The sequence below is a fragment of the Nycticebus coucang genome, chromosome 3, assembly GCF_027406575.1.
Source record: "Nycticebus coucang isolate mNycCou1 chromosome 3, mNycCou1.pri, whole genome shotgun sequence".
Lineage (NCBI taxonomy): Eukaryota > Metazoa > Chordata > Mammalia > Primates > Lorisidae > Nycticebus > Nycticebus coucang.
This window is the reverse complement of record NC_069782.1, coordinates 9,989,232-10,004,571: the sequence shown is the minus strand read 5'-3', so window position 1 is coordinate 10,004,571 and position 15,340 is coordinate 9,989,232. Positions and strand designations below refer to the sequence as shown.

The 15,340-nt window shown below is 44.2% G+C and overlaps 1 protein-coding gene across 1 annotated transcript in view; it reads right to left on the bottom strand.

The window, feature by feature from the left end:
* FAM227A (family with sequence similarity 227 member A) overlaps window positions 1-15,340 on the bottom strand; it is a 63,386-nt gene that overhangs the window by 3,432 nt on the left and 44,614 nt on the right. Inside the window, exons 14-17 of the mRNA XM_053584902.1 lie at window positions 12,934-13,091; window positions 10,467-10,619; window positions 7,700-7,812; window positions 1,688-1,821 (exon numbers count right to left, since the gene is read on the bottom strand). Of these exons, the coding sequence (XP_053440877.1) occupies window positions 1,736-1,821; window positions 7,700-7,812; window positions 10,467-10,619; window positions 12,934-13,091 (510 nt within the window). The 3' untranslated portion in view covers window positions 1,688-1,735. The remainder of the gene's footprint in view (window positions 1-1,687; window positions 1,822-7,699; window positions 7,813-10,466; window positions 10,620-12,933; window positions 13,092-15,340) is intronic.

The following is a 15,340-nucleotide window of genomic DNA, read 5'->3' as shown; positions in this document are numbered from 1 at the left end:
AGGTGATGCCTAATGTTGAAAAATCAATAAGTAGCCAGAGCAATAAGATATATGGAGGAGGCTTGGTGCCCGTAGGTCAGTGAGTAGGGTGCCAGCCACATACACTGAGGCTGGCAGGTTCAAGCCCTGCCCAGGCCTGCTAAACAACGTCAACTACAACCAAAAAATGGCTGGGCCTTGTGGCAGGTACCTGTAGTCCCAACTACTTGAGAGGCTGAGGCAAGAGTCTCACTTAAGCCCAAGAATTTGAGGTTGCTATGAGCTGTGATGCCACGGCAGTCTACCAAGGGTGACGCAGTGAGACTCTGTCTCAAAAAAAAGTATATCTATCTATATATATATATATATATATATATATATAGAGAGAGAGAGAGAGAGAGAGAGAGAGAGAGAGAAAACTAATACCAAAGTAATCAGTTTAAAAAGTGGGAAGTATTATGGGGGAAAGAGGAGAGGGGTCCAGAGCAGTACAATTTTTTTGTGACAAGCTTTGTAGAACTATTAATTTGCTAATTTAATAAGCACTTCTGAACCTTTGGCCCCTGCAGCTCTACCCACCAGGCCTGCCAGTCTCTTTCCTTATGGCCCACCTTCTGCCTAGCAAACACCCCCTCATCTTTTCTAAACTCAGGGTCAGGGCCACCAGTTTTATAAAGTGTTTCTGCATGACTCCAGGCCTCTCGTCTTTGTGCCTGATCAGGTGTATCTGCCCAAATAAACTTGCCCTGCCCAGGAAGAGTCAGGTTCATGGCCCACCCAGAGAGGGTCAGACTCCTGTCCCTCCCAGGAAGTAGGAATGCCACAAATCTTTCTGCCCTAACCCTTTAAATCCCTGTCCACCATAGCCCACGTGTGGATTTCTCCCTGGTCAGGAATCTCACCCGACCTGTATCTAGGTCGGGTGAGATTAACTGCATGAATTGGATCTCCATTTTCCTTCTGTCTCGTGTCTTGGAATGATTTTATCCTTGGGTCTGGAACCTTTCAGTGCCCCTGTCTCCAATGTTTCTAGCACACAGGGCATGTAATTTGTTTATACATCTGCCTTCCTTCTACCAGGCTGTGAACCCATGATCAGAGGGACCGTGTCTTAACCACTGTTAAGTACTCAGCCTATTGTAGGGAACTTCTGAAATCTCCCTGAGCCTGGGCTGGCTGCCATGTAAAGTGCTGTGGACAACCCCTACCTCACATGGCTGGTGTGAAAGTTTCACTTTCCCATGAGGTCACAGACATGCTTAATAAAACACTGAGTAAAAGAGTAAATGGATAAATACATGTAGTGGCCCAAGCACATTCAGCCCAGGAAAAATGATAATGAGATCTCTCCCTGGGCCTGGTGCCTATAGCTCAGAGTCTAAGGCACCAGCCACATACACCAGAGCTGGCAGGTTTGTATTTAGCCCGGGCCTGCCAAACAACAATGACAACTACAACCCAAAAAAAAATAGCCGGGCGTTGTGGCGGGCGCCTGTAGTCCCAGCTACTTGGGAAGCTGAGGCAAGAGAATCACTTAAGCCCAAGAGTTTGAAGTTGCTGTGAGCTGTGACTCCATGGCACTCTACTGAGGGCAACATAGTAAGACTCTGTTAAAAAAAAAAGGATCTTTCCCATATGCTAGAAAAGTGATTTCTATTTCTCAGTCTTTGGCCATGATTTTCCTTTTTTTCTTCTTGTTCCAGCTCACCTGGTAGAGGAAAGACCACTGATTCTGTAGGGGTTTCTTAAGTCCAGGTTATAGCAGATGTTGCAGTTTGGATGTGGGAAGGGAGAAATTAACTTCCGTTTCTCTTCTCTTTCCCTCTCCAACTTTTCCTTCCTGTGGGGGAAACAAGAAGACACCAACAGAACAGTTCAAAAATTCACTGTGATTGCTTCAAAGGTTTTACCCCTGAGCAGTGGAGTGGTTGGTGGCCACCCTCCCATGCGGAGAAGATTGTGGGCACACTCCTGCCCCCAGAGGAAATGGCCATTCAGGACAGCCTGTGCCACCTGGGCTTCCATGTCCTGGCAACTCCATGTTCCACAAGCACCAGTAGGAGCATTGCCATGTGGGACCTTTACCTCAGCCTTGAACACCTCTCAGCTGAAGGTGGTGTAAATGGTGGAGGTGAATAGGGTGACCTTGTGCCCGATTGTACTGTCCCATTGGAGGTGATATCCCTCTGGTGAAGCTGAAAATCCAGATTGTGTTTTCTAACGTTGTATTCCCCATGTGCGTGACACCTCCAGATGTGACTCTTTAGAATATTACTTCCTGGGCTAGTGTGACAATAAGCCTGAAGGCCTTTTAATATTTCACTAAATTATTACACCTCTTTTATTTTAGATTCACTGTCTTTATCTCCAAAGAACATGCTACAACTTGAAGGAGAAATCCCAAGATAAATTTTTTTTTTTTTTCTCTCTTTTTTTTTTTTTTTTTTGGTGGTTTTTGGCCGGGGCTGGGTTTGAACCTGCCACCTCCGGCATATAGGACCGGCACCCTACTCCTTGAGCCACAGGCGCCGCCCAAATCCCAAGATAAATTTAACAAATTGAGATGAAGATAAAAACGGAACATACCAAAGTTTATGGAATGCTGTGAAAGCAGTGCTCAGAGAGAAATTTATAGCTGTAAATGCCTACATTTTATTATTCTATCTTCTTTCTTCTTTTTGCCTGGCTCAGAGTAATAGGACTGATGTAAATGTATTTTCAATAGAAGAAACATCTCAAATAAATAACTTTACTTTATTACTTATGGACCTAGTAAAAGAAGAGCAAATTAAACCCAAAACTAGTAGGAAGAAGGAGATAATAAAGATTAGAAAAGATAAAATTAAAAGGAGACTAGAAATAACTAGAAAGTTAATGAAACAAAATGTTAAATATTTGTAAAGATCAACAAAATGAACAAACTTTTCTTTTTTTAGAGACAGAGTCTCACTCTGTCCCCCTGGGTAGAGTGCTGTAGCGTCACAGCTCACAGCAACCTCCAGTTCTTGGGCTTAGGTGATTCTCTTGCCTCAGCCTCCCGAGTAGCTGGGACTACAGGCGCTTGCCACAACGTCTGGCTATTTTTTGTTCCAGTTCGGCTGGGGCTGGGTTCGAACCTGCCACCCTCGGTATTTGGGGCTGGTGCCCTACTCATTGAGCCACAGGTGCCACCCACAAAATGAACAAACTTTTATCCTGAATGACTACCCCCCCAAAAAATAGTTGTAAATAACTGAAAGTGGAAACATTACTACTCACCTTACAGAAATAAAGCTTGTAAGAGAATATAAATGTCAACAAATTAGATAGCTTCATGAAGTAGAAAAATTCTAGAAACATACAAATTACCAAAACTGAATCAAGAAAAAATAATTCCAGCTTACACTTGTAATTTGAGCACTCTGAGTGGCTGAGGTGGGTGGATTGCCTGAGCAAGAGTGAGATCCTGTTTCTCCTGAAAATAGAAAAACTAGCTGGGCATTGTGGTGGGCGCCTGAAGTCCCAGCTACTCAGGAGGCTGAGGGAAAAGGATGGCTTGAGCCCAAGAGTTTGAGGTTGCTGTGAGCTATGAAGCCATCACATTCTATCCAGGGCGACGCAGTGAGATTCTGTCTCAAACAAATGCAGAAACGAACAAAATTCTGCATATACTTATAATAAAAAGATTGAATCAGTCATCAAAAACCTCCCAACAAAGACAAAAACCTCCCAACAAGACCGGGCTTCATTTGTGAATTCTACCAGTTAAAAAGTTAACATCAGAGAGGAGCCTGTAGCTCAGTGAGTAGAGCATCGGCCCCATATACTGAGGGTGGCAGGTTCAAACCCAGCCCTGGCCAAACTGCAACAACAACAAAAAAAAATAGCCAGGCGTTGTGGCAGGCGCCTGTGGTCCCAGCTACTTGGGAGGCTGAGGCAAGAAAATTGCCTAAGCCCAAGAGCTGGAGGTTGCTGTGAGCTGTGATGCCACAGCACTCTACACAGGGCAACAAAGTGACACTCTGTCTCAAAAAAAAGAACATCAATTTTTCTCGAGCTCTTCCAAAAAATAGAAGAGGTAGGAGTACTTCATAACTCCTATGGGGCCAGGATTACACTAAACCAGAGCCAGAAAAAGATATCACAAGAAAAGGAAATTACAGACACTCTTCCTTACAAATACAGATGCAGAAATCCTCAAGAAAATACTAGCAAACTGACCACAACAGAATATAAAAAGGATTTATACACCGGGATCATGTGGGATTTATCCCAGGAACATGTGACTGGTTCAACATATAAAAATCAATCAATGTCACAAAGCACATTAAAGGAATGAAGGAACCCCACCCCCATGATTATCTCTGATACAAAGAAAGCATTTGAAAGGAACCAACAGTCTTTCATGACAACAAACATTCAGATCAGTGTAACCTGGCTTATTGTACCCTCAATGAATCCCCAACAATAAAAAAAAAGACATTCAGAAAAGTAGGAATAGAAGGGAACTGTCTCAATATGATTAAGGGCATTTATTAAAACCCACAGCTAATACACACTCAGCGGTAGAGACTTGAAAGCTTCCCCTAAGATCAGGAACAAGACAAGATGCCTGCTTTCAGCACTGGTGTTCCATGTTGTATCAGAGGCTCTACACAGATAAATTAGCCAAGAAATAAAAGGCATCCAAATTGGAAACAAAGAAGTATAACTATCTCTATTTGTAGATGACAAGATCCTATATGTTGAAAATACCAACACATCCTCAAAAAAGAAACAAAAGGCCAAAACTACTACAGACAATAAAAAAATCGAGCAAAGTTATCGGGTAAAACAAAAAAAAATGTCAGTTGCATATCTACACACTCAATGAACAGTCTAAAAAGAAAATTAAGAAAACAATTCCAAGCCAGGCGTGGTGGCTCATACCAATCTATAATCCTGGCACTCTGGGAGGCTGAGGCAGGTGGCTTAACTGAGCTCAGGAGTTCAAAACCAGCCTGAGCAAGAATAAGAACCTGCCTCTACTAAAATTAGAAAAATCAGCTGGGTGTTATGGCAGGTGCCTGTAGTCTCAGCTACTTGGGGGCTTGAGCCCAAGAGTTTGAGGTTGCTGTGAGTTGTGATGACACCACAACACTCTACACAGGGTGACAGAGAGATTGTCTCAACAAAAAAAATGTAGAGAGAAGCAAAGAAGGATTCCACCCTTAACCATTCAGATAGAGCATGGTCTTACTAACCCCTTGATTTTAGACTTCTAGCCTCTGGAACTGTGACAGAATAAATTTCTGTAGTTAGAAATTAAGCCCAACAGGCTCAGTGCCTGTAGCTCAGCAGCTAGGGCACCAGCCACATACATTGGAGCTGGCAGATTTGAACCCAGCCTGGGCCTGCCAAACAACAATGACAACTACAACCAAAAAATAGCTGGGCCTTGGGGCGGGCACCTATAGTCCCAGATACTTGGGAGGCTGAGGCAAGAGAATCACTTAAGCCCAAGAGTTTGAGGTTGCTGTGAGCTGGGATGCCACAGCATTCTACCCAGGGCAACATAGTACGACTCTGTCTCAAAAAAAGAAAGAAAGAAAGAAAGAAAGAAATTAAACCCAACAAATTATATAGCCTTCATGAAGTAGAAAAAATGAAAAAGAAACACATGTAGATGACACCACAAGAATAAAGATAGAAAAATAGAGGATCAGTCCAGGAGATACAACAATTGATTATAATATTTCCCCCCCAAAAAATGAATAAAGGAAAATAAAGGGAAAGAAATTACCAAAGAAATAATAGAATAAAAGAAAAATTCTCAGATTTGAATGACAATATTCTCCAGACTGAGAGTGCTTCTGAACCCCATTGAAATATATCAAGAAAAAGACTCACACTATGGCACATAATCAACCAACTTCAGGATCCTAGGAATAAAGACAACATCCTAGGCTGGGCTTAGTGGTTCACACCTGTAATCCCAGCACTTTGGGAGACTGAGGCAGGAGAATTTCTCCTGGCCAGGAGTTTGAGGTTGCAGTGAGCTATATGAAGCCACTATACTCTAGCCTTGCCTAGAGAGTAAGAACCTGTCTAAAACAACAAACAAAACCCAAAACTAAACAAAAAGACAATATTCTAAGAAGTTCCCACAGGGAAAAGAACATGACATACAAACCATAGGAATCAGAATGGCTTAAAGTAGGGGGCAGGAAAACATTTTTCAAAATTCTGTGGCAAATTGACTATTTTTATTTATTATTATTATGTTTTTTTTTTTTTTGAGACAGAGTCTCACTGTGTCACCCTTGGTAGAGTCCCATGGCATCAAGCTCACAGCAACCTCAAACTCTTGGGATTAAGTGATTCTCTTGCCTCAGCCGCCTAAGTAGCTGGGACTACAGGCGCCCGCCACAACACCCAGCTGTATATGTTGTTGTTGTTGTAGTTGTCATTGTCGTTTAGTTAGCCTGGGCTGGGTTTGAACCTGCCAGCCCCAGTGTATGTGACTGGCGCCATAACCACTAAGCTACAGGTGCCAAGCCAAGCTCTCTCTTTCTCTCTCCCCTCTTTCCCTCTTTCTTTTTCAAGCTGCCTCTGCCCTCAGGGCCATGGACAGCCCCAAACCAGTACCCTTACAGTGCATGACCTACAAGGTCATGTTGACTTTGTTGGAGCACATATTCTTGTAGCTCCCAGGAAAAGACATGTAGGAAATTTTTTGAGTGTTTGCTGCATGTCCGAAATGTCTTTATTCTTCATTAATATTTGACAAATGTTTGGCTTGGAATAAAAGTCTAAGTTAAAAGTCAATTTGCTGGGCAGCACCTGTGGCTCCGTGGGTAAGGCACTGGCCCCATATACCGAGGGTGGCGGGTTCAAACCCAGCCCTGGCCAAACTGCAACAACAAAAATATAGCCGGACGTTGTGGCGGGCGCCTGTAGTCCCAACTACTTGGGAGGCTGAGGCAAGAAAATCGCCTAAGCCCAAGGATTTGGAGGTTGCTATGAGCTGTGATGCCACAGCACTCTACCGAGGGTGACACAGTGAGACTCTGTCTCAAAAAAAAAAAAGAAAGAAAGAGAGCCTGAAAATATGGAGCTCTTAGGTCCAATATGCCTACAGCCAACCTGTTTTGGCCTTTCCAGTTATGTAAACTACTAGATTGTCCTTCCACTTCAGCTCGTTTGACCTGGTTTCCTGGTACTTCTAACAAAGGTGCCTGACTCTCAAAGCACATAGCCCAATGCTTGGCACAAAGGAGGTACAAAATCGTTGGTAGCTCTTACTACTACCAATAATAATACTAAAAGTAAAATGAGCCTTGGGTGGGTGTGGTGGCTCACATCTATAAACCCAGCACTTGGGGAAGCCAAGACAGGAGGATCACTTGAGGCCAGGAGTTCGAGACCAGGCTGGGCAACATATTGAGAACTCCCTGTCTCTATAGACACAAAAAAGAGAGTGGAGGGGGAGGGAGGAAAAAGTATTAGCCAGGCTATTAGCCATAGTCCCAGCTACTCAGGAGCCTGAGGCAGGGGGATTCGTTAAGCCCAGGAATTCCAGAGTGAGACTTTGTCTCAAATTAAAAAAAAAAAAAAAAGAGAGAGAGAGAGTTTGTGTGAGTAAAAGTGTACATAAAAGTAGTACATCAAAGCGAGCAAACTGTTCATGCTTCTAATATTTCCATGGATTTTATCTGAACGAACCTTAAAAGGAACTCGATCTCTCTCTGGTAGCTGTCCCTCCGTTTCTTTTCAAGAAATTCCTCACTGACGCCCAGCGCCACTGCTCGCGGGAGGAGCATCTGGTTTTCCTTTTGCATATCTGCTTCTCTTTGGTCAATATTCTTCACCTCCCTGGCCGGGGGAAACCACAAAAAGACATATATAGAAAAAGACTAAAGAATCAGTGTGATCTTTTCTTTCTGATTTTCATATGTTCAGGCAGGCAAATATTTACAAATTCATGAATTAGTCTGTCAAGAGCAACAGACTGGAATAGAGAGCTGATGGCAGGGGAGTGACTCAGCCACTAAACTCAGCCCCCTGGAGATACAAACAGAAGTAAGAAATGTTCCCTGAACTCAAGGAACATAAACTCAAATTAGGGAGACAGGTAGGAAATCCCCAGTCTGAGAAAAAACTAAAATCTGCATGCGCTTTGAAGGCAGGCTGGATGTAGGTTGAGGCTCTGTCCTGTGCTGTGTGAGCTTGGGTAAATCATTTAACCTCTGCATGCAAGTGCATTCATCTCAACATGGTGACAGTAGAACATGGTGACAATGTGGTAAGGACTGAGCTGCCAAAGGTCAAGCCCTTAACACAGTGCCTGGTACACAGGAAGTGCTCAATAAATGTAGGCTGCCACTAATAGTATAGAAGTTTTTCGGTGGAGCATGTTCATGTACGCTTAGGGTACACAAAGGGAATACTGTATTGGGTAAAATATCAGTTGGCTTTTGAGGTGTCAGTAGACATTTACTCAATGAAGAAGCATGTTATGGGTACTCAAGGTAGACACGGTGGCCATAAATACGTGTTCAAGTGAAGTAAAATGTTCTCATGCACTTCTCTGCCATTGTAGGATAGATGTAAAAACTGGCATTAAAAAATTAGCACTGATGGGTGGCGCTGTGGCTCAAAGGAGTAGGGCACTGGCCCCATATACCAGAGGTGGTGGGTTCAAACCTGGCCCCGGACAAAACAAAAAACAAAAAACTGCAAAAAAAAAAAAAAATTAGCACTGGCTCGGTGCCCGTAGCACAGTTGTTACGGCACCAGCCACATATACCAAAAGTGGTGGATTCGAACCCAGCCTGGGCCAGCTAACCAACAATGACAACTGCAACAAAAAATAGCTGAGTGTTGTGGCGGGCACCTGTGGTCCCAGCTACTTGGGAGGCTGAGGCAGGAGAATCATTTCAGCCCAAGATTTTGAGGTTGCTGTGAGCTGTGTCACCAGAGCACTTTCTCAAAGGCTACATAATGAGAATCTGTCTCAAAAAAAAAAAAAAAAATTAGCACTCACACCAGTAATCCAAGCACTCTGGGAGGTCAAGGAGGGTGGATTGGCTGAGTTCATGAGTTCAAGACTATCCTGAGCCAGAGTGAGACCTTGTCCCTAAAAACAGCTAAATGTTGTGGGGGTACCTGTAGTCCCAGTACTTGGGAGGCTAAGACAAGAGACTCGCTTGAGCCAAGAGTTTGAGGTGAAAGAAAATATTACCATGAGAATGTGACCACTTCCCGCTCCCTACCATAGGAATGTGACCTTTTGTAACTGTTCCAGGAGATAGCCCCAGGAGCTTCAGCAAATGTTTACTATTAAGTAAATATTTGACTGTTAGTCTTGTCTTAAGACAGTTGAATAGTGAACTAGAGTTCTCCTTATCTAGTTAGAATCCCAGGTGTGTGTATTCTCTCTTACTTTGAGTCCCTAGCATGTCTGCTATTCCCGCCTACTCTGTAGTTTTTGCCTTTATAAGCTTGTAAAAAACTGCTGTGGGGGACTTGATTTCTCGGCTCCTAAAAGAGTTGTGAATCAAGTCCCCGTATACAGGAATAAAAATCCTCCTGCGTTTTTGCATCAAGAGACGACTCTTGCGGTTGATTGGGGTGGTCAGAGCTCCGGGCTGAGTGGGGGGTTCTGCCCCAAGTCTTTCAGAGGTTGCTGTGAGCTGTGACCACCAGGGCACTCTACTGGGGCAATAAAGTGAGACTGACTGGGGGTGGGTGGGGAATTAGCATTGAACTCGGACTAAACAAGTAGTTATCCAACTATGGGGGTCTTTTCTCAAGTCAAAAAGAGATATGTTGACAAAACATTCTTACTCTTAAGATTTTCTGAAACAATATTCTTTTGTTTGTTTTTGTTTTGAGACAGAGTCTCACTCTGTCACTCTGGGTAGAGTGCTATGGGGGTCACAGCTCACAGCAACCTCAAACTCTTGGGCTCAAGGATCCTGTGTCAGCCTCCCAAGTAGCTGAGATTACAGGTGCCCACCACAGGCAGGCACAGGAAAATATTCATAATATGCTGTCAAGTGGGGGCAAGAAAGGTCTAGAAAACAGATTGGAGGTACGACTCCGCCAATTTTGTTTAGTAATACAGACAAATGTACCTGGAAGAATTTATAGAAAAAATGTCAGCAATATATACCATTAGGTGCTTTTATGTGATTCTCCAGGGTTTTTATTTGCTTCCATTGAGCATGCAATATTTTTGTAGTTAGAAAAAAAAATAACTTTTTTTGTCTGCAGCCATACCACCCTGACAACACCCAATCTCCTTTGAGCTCCCAAGCTAAACAGAGTTGGGCCTGGTTAGTATTTGGATGGGAGAAAAAAATAGCTTTATCAAAAAGGATCTGGTCTCTGTTATTGAGGAGTTTACATTCTGACCACAAGAAAGCTAACTGTGGGTGAGATAGTTATGGGGTAGCAGCCCCCATTTAAAATGACGATGATGTGCTACAGTAGACAAGTGACACTTTCTAAAGCCCGTCGGATACCTGAGGAAGTTGTCTTGCAGTTCCTTTAGGTAGTCATCAAAGTAAGTCCATTCATTCCAGTGAAGCTGGTACAACTGATTAAAGTTGTTCTTTCGCTTCTTCATGCTGCTCAGGGTCAGGCTGATGACGTTATCAAAGGTCAGGGTGGACTCAGTGGCTTTCATTGTCAAGGAAAAGCCCATACTGTCCTTCCATGTTCAGGGCATTGTTAGTGGCATGAGCCCAAGGCATGGGGTAGGGGTGGAATGCAGACAGGGGAAATTCCTGAATTTGGAGCTGACAGTGACCCTCTTGCTCATTGACCACGACCTGCTTTGGAAGGAAGATGCTATCCTGTCTGTGGCCCTTCAAAGCCCTTCTCTGCCCCTGCAGAGGGAAGGCAGGGCTAGGAAACACTTTTCCAGACTGTTACCTGAATTCTCACTCTGGTATCACAGCAGTGAGCAGGGAGGGGCTCCAACTTTGCTTTTCTTTCAGGTCCAGGCCTCATTTACCATCTCCTGTTTGTATGTTGAGAAGCCTCTCTCTGCTCTGCCCTCCCTCCACCTTTCTAGTTAGGGTAGAGGGAGGGCAGAGCAGAGAGAGGCTACATCGTCACAGCTGGGGGATCTCAGACTAGCTGTAAGTCATCCTCTATGTCTTCTTACCTATTAAGTAGGGACAATAATACCCACTTTTAGATGATGCCAATAACAATAATAATTTTTTCTTTTTTTTTCTTTTGAGATAGTCTCACTTTGTCACCCTTGGTAGAGTGCCGTGGCACCATAGCTCACAGCAATCTCAAATTCTTGGGCTCAAGTGATCCTCTTGCCTCATCTTCCTGAGTAGCTGGGGCTACAGTTCACGCACTGTGAACACCTGGCTACTTTTAGAGATGAGACCTTGCTTTTGCTGAGGCTGGTTTTGAACTGCTGAGCTCAAGTGATCCACCTACCTAGGCCTCCCAGAGTATTAGGATTACAAGTACGAGCCACGGTGCCTGGCCAATAATAATAATATTTACTTGGTAGCAGCAGTATATCACTTGATCGTCTTTACATCACTATTAGTTTGGTAATAATTCTAGGAGTAAGTAGATACAGGCATTAAGCTTTGAAGTTAAGCTAAGCCCATGAGGTCTCAAGGCCAGTGGTTGCTAAGCTGGGACTCATATCTAGAGCTGTGTATTCCCAAACATCGTTCCTTTACAGAACACTAAACTGTCTTTACAGAACAATGAGCTGATATTTGAGAAAACATTTTACAAACAATACAGCGCTATAGAAGTTGAGTTGCTGATATTATTACTCTCTCCCTGTAGCTGTAGATGCAAAGTCCTACCCAGTTCATCATCAAAGCTCCTCCTGACAGGGAGCTAGGTGCAAATGTGCCACCCCAACCCTTGTTATCGGCCTGGCACCATGCTATGCCTTTACCCAACTGCATAACAAGCCCTATAAGGCAGGCATTCTTATCCTTATTTTACAGATTTAAAAAGTGAGGCCCAGAAATGAACTTATCTAAAATCACCTAGCTACCCTGTTTCCCCGAAAATAAGACATCCTCCGAAAATAAGACCTACTTACAGGAAAGATAAGACGTCCCCTGAAAATAAGACCTAGCGCATCTTTGGGAGCACATCTAAAAATAAGACACTGTCTTATTTTCGGGGAAACAGGGTAGTTAGTGGTAGAGCTAGTTCCTGAGTTTGGGTCTACTTGGACCAATCAACCAATTTGATTCCAATTAGAACCCATGTTCTGACTGCTATGGTAAACTACTAAGACTCAGGACATTAACATATGCTACATCTGTTTTCTTGAGCTCTGAGCTGTTAACCAGATCTTTAGGATAAATGGCAACAGGGCGAGGGGTTTGTCAATGGGTCTGGGGGAGGAGTGTGTATGAAGAAGGTCTTAGATGAAGGGACACCAAAATTCCTGATCAGTACATACTCTGGGGGGATGAGCACCAGGAAGCATTATGTAGTTTTAAAGTATGCTAGAGCAGTGGTCCCCAACCTTTTTGGCACCAGGGACTGGCTTCATGGAACACGATTTTTTTGCAGATTGGGGTTGGTGGGGAGATGGAGCTCAGGTGGTGATGCCAGTGATGGAAGAGAGGCTATAAATAGAATGAAGCTTGACTGTCTCCCCTGCTATGAGGCCCAATGCCTAACAGGCCTGGATTGTCCGGTCTACCACCCAGGGGCTGGGGACTGCAGTCCTAGAGTACCTGGTTAGCCCATTCATTCTGGTACATGGAAGAAAGGAGATTTTGCACACAAGGAAAGTCAACATTCCCAGGGGCTCCCAGCCAGTTCATGAGGCTGACTCTAGGTTTGGAACTAAAATGAGATTCTGACCCTGCAGCTCTTATCAATGGCCACCCCTGATAAGCACCCATGATATGCCAGGTACTGCCCAAAGGCCTGAATGGTGCATCCTGGGTGTATGTCGTGTGTGATCTGCAGTGACAAGGATATGAGATGCTCTTGGTCTGTTCCCTCCTGACTATCAACACGTCCTCACCACCCTGGTGCAGATGGGAATAGTTTTGAAGAAAGTACACAATCAAAGGGCTCTTCCCAAAAACATTGAATAAGTTTGGCGTCAGCGGAGGGATCTTACAGGCAGGGCAAGACTGTGAAGGGGAAAAATAAAGGATGTTATCATTTTTTCTTTTTTTAAGACAGAGCCCCAAGCTGTCACCCTGGGTAGAGTGCCGTGGTGTCACAGCTCAGAGCAACCTACAACTCCTGGGCTTAGCTGATTCTCTGCCTCAGCCCCCGAGTAGCTGGGACTACAGGTGCCCGCCACAATGCCCAGCTATTTTTTGTTGCAGTTTGGCCAGGACCGGGTTTGAACCCTCCACCCTCGGTATATGGGGCTGGCGCCCTACCCACTGAGCCACAGGCGCCACTCAGCATGAAAGGCTTTTAAGAAGTAGATAGAAACAGGGTGCTGCTCTTGCTCTTCCAGCCCTTCTACCTGGCAAAGACGTAGCATTTCTCTCCTCTAGAGGATGGAGCAGCAAGGTGCCATTTTGGAAGCACAGATTAGCCCCTCACCAGACACCAATCCTGCAGGTACCTTATCTTTGCCTCTAGGACTGTAAGAAATAAATTTATGTTTTTGTTTGTTTGTTTGCTTTTTGAGACAGATTCTCATTATGTCACCCTCAGTAGAGTGCCATGGCCTCACAGCTCACAGCAACCTCCAACTCCTGGGCTTAAGTGATTCTCTTGCCTCAGCCTCCCAAGGTGCTGGGACTACAGGCGCCCACTACAACGCCCAGCTGTTTTTTGGTTGTAGTTGTCATTGTTATTTGGCAGGCCCGGGCTGGATTCGAAGTTGCCAGCTCTGGTGTATGTGGCTGGTGCCTTAGCCACTTGAGCTACAGGCACTGAGCCAGGATATTGTCATTTTTATAGCATATATAAAAAAATGGAAAGGCACTCATGTCCTCTGATCCTGATTCCAGTTTTAGGATGCATCCTAAGGAAATAACTCAAAATAAAAAGATTTAGGGATGAAGATATCTACCACAGATATATTTATTAGACATAGCAGAAGGTTAACATAACATAAATGTCCGAGGAGAAGATACTGATATCTCTACCCAAAGGAATGGTTATAATCACACTATTATAATACTTAAAAAGAGTTAGTAACCTAAAGAAAGGTTTCAAGCATAATCAGAAATTTTTAAAAATTGAGATGAAAATTAGGTAGACAGTAGTATACATATTAAATAAATCAGTTAAAAATGATGGATGAGAGACTGGATGTTACCAAAATGTTAATTCATCCAGCAAATATTTCTTGAGTGACTACTCTGCATTTGTACTGTTTTAGGTGCTAGAGATTTAGCAGAGAACAAGACAAAATGTAGCTCTCATGGAGCTTGCATTACAGTGAAGAGAAAAAGAATAAATCTCAAATCAGGCTCAACGCCTGTAGCACAGTGGTTACTGCGCCAGCCACATACACCGAGGCTGGCAGGTTTGAACCTGGCCTGGACCAGCTAAAACAACAATGACGACTGCAACCAAAAAATAGCCGGGAGTTGTGGCGAGTACCTGTAATCCCAGGTACTTGGGAGTCTGAGGCAAGAGAATCGCTTGAGCCCAAGAGTTTGAGGTTGCTGTGAGCTGTGACGCCATAGCACTCTACCGAGGGCAGCATAGTGAGACTCTCAAATAAATAAATAAATAAACAAATAAATATCTCAAATCAACAAATAAAAGAATAATATGATATTATGGACAGTAATAAGAATCTGGTAGCAAAGGGGAGCAGAGAGTAATAGGGATGATGGGACTATGTTCCTGGGGGTGGTCAGGGAAGGCTGCCCAGGGAGGTCGATCCTAGGGATTCTGAATGATGTGAGAGGAGGGAGCAGTGGGAAGATCTGTCTGGGAATTCCAGGTAAGGGGACAGCAAGTGTAATAGACCTTGGGTACACATGTTCTCAGTGTGGCCATGGAGCAGAAACATGGCCAGGTGGCTCCCATGGGGCAGGGGAGGTTGCAGAGGGAGCAAGGACTGGGGGTCTCAGTAAGGATCTGGGATCTTTGTTCTCAGTGTGATGGAAGCCCCTTGGCAGATTTTGAGCCGGGTTATCACACAACCTGAGTAGTCTGTTAATATTTCTTCTGCTAATGAGAGGAGATGTGGCTGTGATGGGGAGGAGAGGGGCAGAAGGGCTGCTGACACCCCTGCAGTTGCTGGGAAGAGCAGAAGGACCCAGACTTGGAGGTTGCAGAAACAGTGAGAAAGGATGGAATTTACAATGTGTGGTGAAGGCAGAACTGACAGGATTTGCAGATGGACTAGACATGGGTGTGAGAAAGAGAAGCTTTGAGGATGGCTCCAAGGGGTTAGGAGCCA